This window comes from Monopterus albus, unplaced genomic scaffold, assembly GCF_001952655.1.
Source record: "Monopterus albus unplaced genomic scaffold, M_albus_1.0 scaffold319.1, whole genome shotgun sequence".
NCBI classification, from domain to species: domain Eukaryota; kingdom Metazoa; phylum Chordata; class Actinopteri; order Synbranchiformes; family Synbranchidae; genus Monopterus; species Monopterus albus.
In genome coordinates, this window is record NW_018128199.1 from 549380 (window position 1) to 550402 (window position 1023).

Below are 1023 nucleotides of genomic sequence, written 5' to 3' on the forward strand. Positions count from 1 at the left end.
TGACCACTGAATGTGCTGCTGATAGCCATCGGGCTTCTTTTCTTTTTTCTTTTAATGCAAAATTTGATATTTCGCTTTTGTGACATTTTGTGAACAGTGGTTTTCTTCCTGGACACTGACCGTAGTGGTCGACTTCATGAAGTGTCCTTCACACAGTCTGATCAGTCACTGAAACACCAGTTTCCACAGATAATCCTTGTGCCAAGTCAGAAGTGCTTACCATCTGTTTTTCAGTGCAAGGTTGTGTAAATAGTCAGTTGTGTGTGCTGTCATTTATTTATTTATTTTTTTATGGATGACCACTCCGCCTTGCTGTTATTGGTGTATAGCTCTTCCTGTGCCTCCTTACCACTGTAGCACCCGTGTTTCAGCTTATGTCGAGTACCTACTTCTACCCTCTCCCATCTTTATGAAATTTCATGATCAACTTTTTTAGTTGTCCAGACAGTTCCTCACCATGTGCCTGCCTCAGCCATGTTGCATTCTTTATGGTCTTTTATGGTTATTTTTCAAATTAGACTAAAATGGAAATCACAGGTCACCCACTGTTGCTGCATTGAGGCTGTACTTTGAAGTCTATCTAAACCGTTTGTGTGTTTATTTAAAAAGAAGTTTAAATATGCTTTCTCAGGTGTGGTTGTTACTGGGGTTTTAGGCAGAGCATTGTGCGTTTTCACATACTTGATAAATGACTTTGTTGCAGGGACCAGCGGCTCTCCTCAGGAGAACTCTCACAGCAACAGCTCCCACTATGGCTCAGAGCCACATGCGACTCAGAGCAAGCCTGCCGACAGGGTAAGATGTTGTTCTGCATATGATATACCCTCAGAATTTCCTGCAGAAAATGTTGTCACACTTGATTGGAACATGATATGTGGGACATTATATAGAGGGATCTCTGTCTCCTTTTTGTTACCATACTCAGCAAGGATGCCTATTGAAGATATGTAACATTCTCCCACTTTAGAGTTGATGATCTGATTAAATTTTAGACTTTCTTGTTACAAAGATTTGCCATTTGTC

General features: G+C 40.8%; 1 protein-coding gene across 1 annotated transcript in view; it reads left to right on the forward strand.

The window, feature by feature from the left end:
- Window positions 1-1023, forward strand: part of LOC109974079 (WW domain-containing adapter protein with coiled-coil-like) — a 16208-nt gene that overhangs the window by 2172 nt on the left and 13013 nt on the right. Inside the window, exon 4 of the mRNA XM_020624088.1 lies at window positions 704-795. Within this exon, the coding sequence (XP_020479744.1) occupies window positions 704-795 (92 nt within the window). The remainder of the gene's footprint in view (window positions 1-703; window positions 796-1023) is intronic.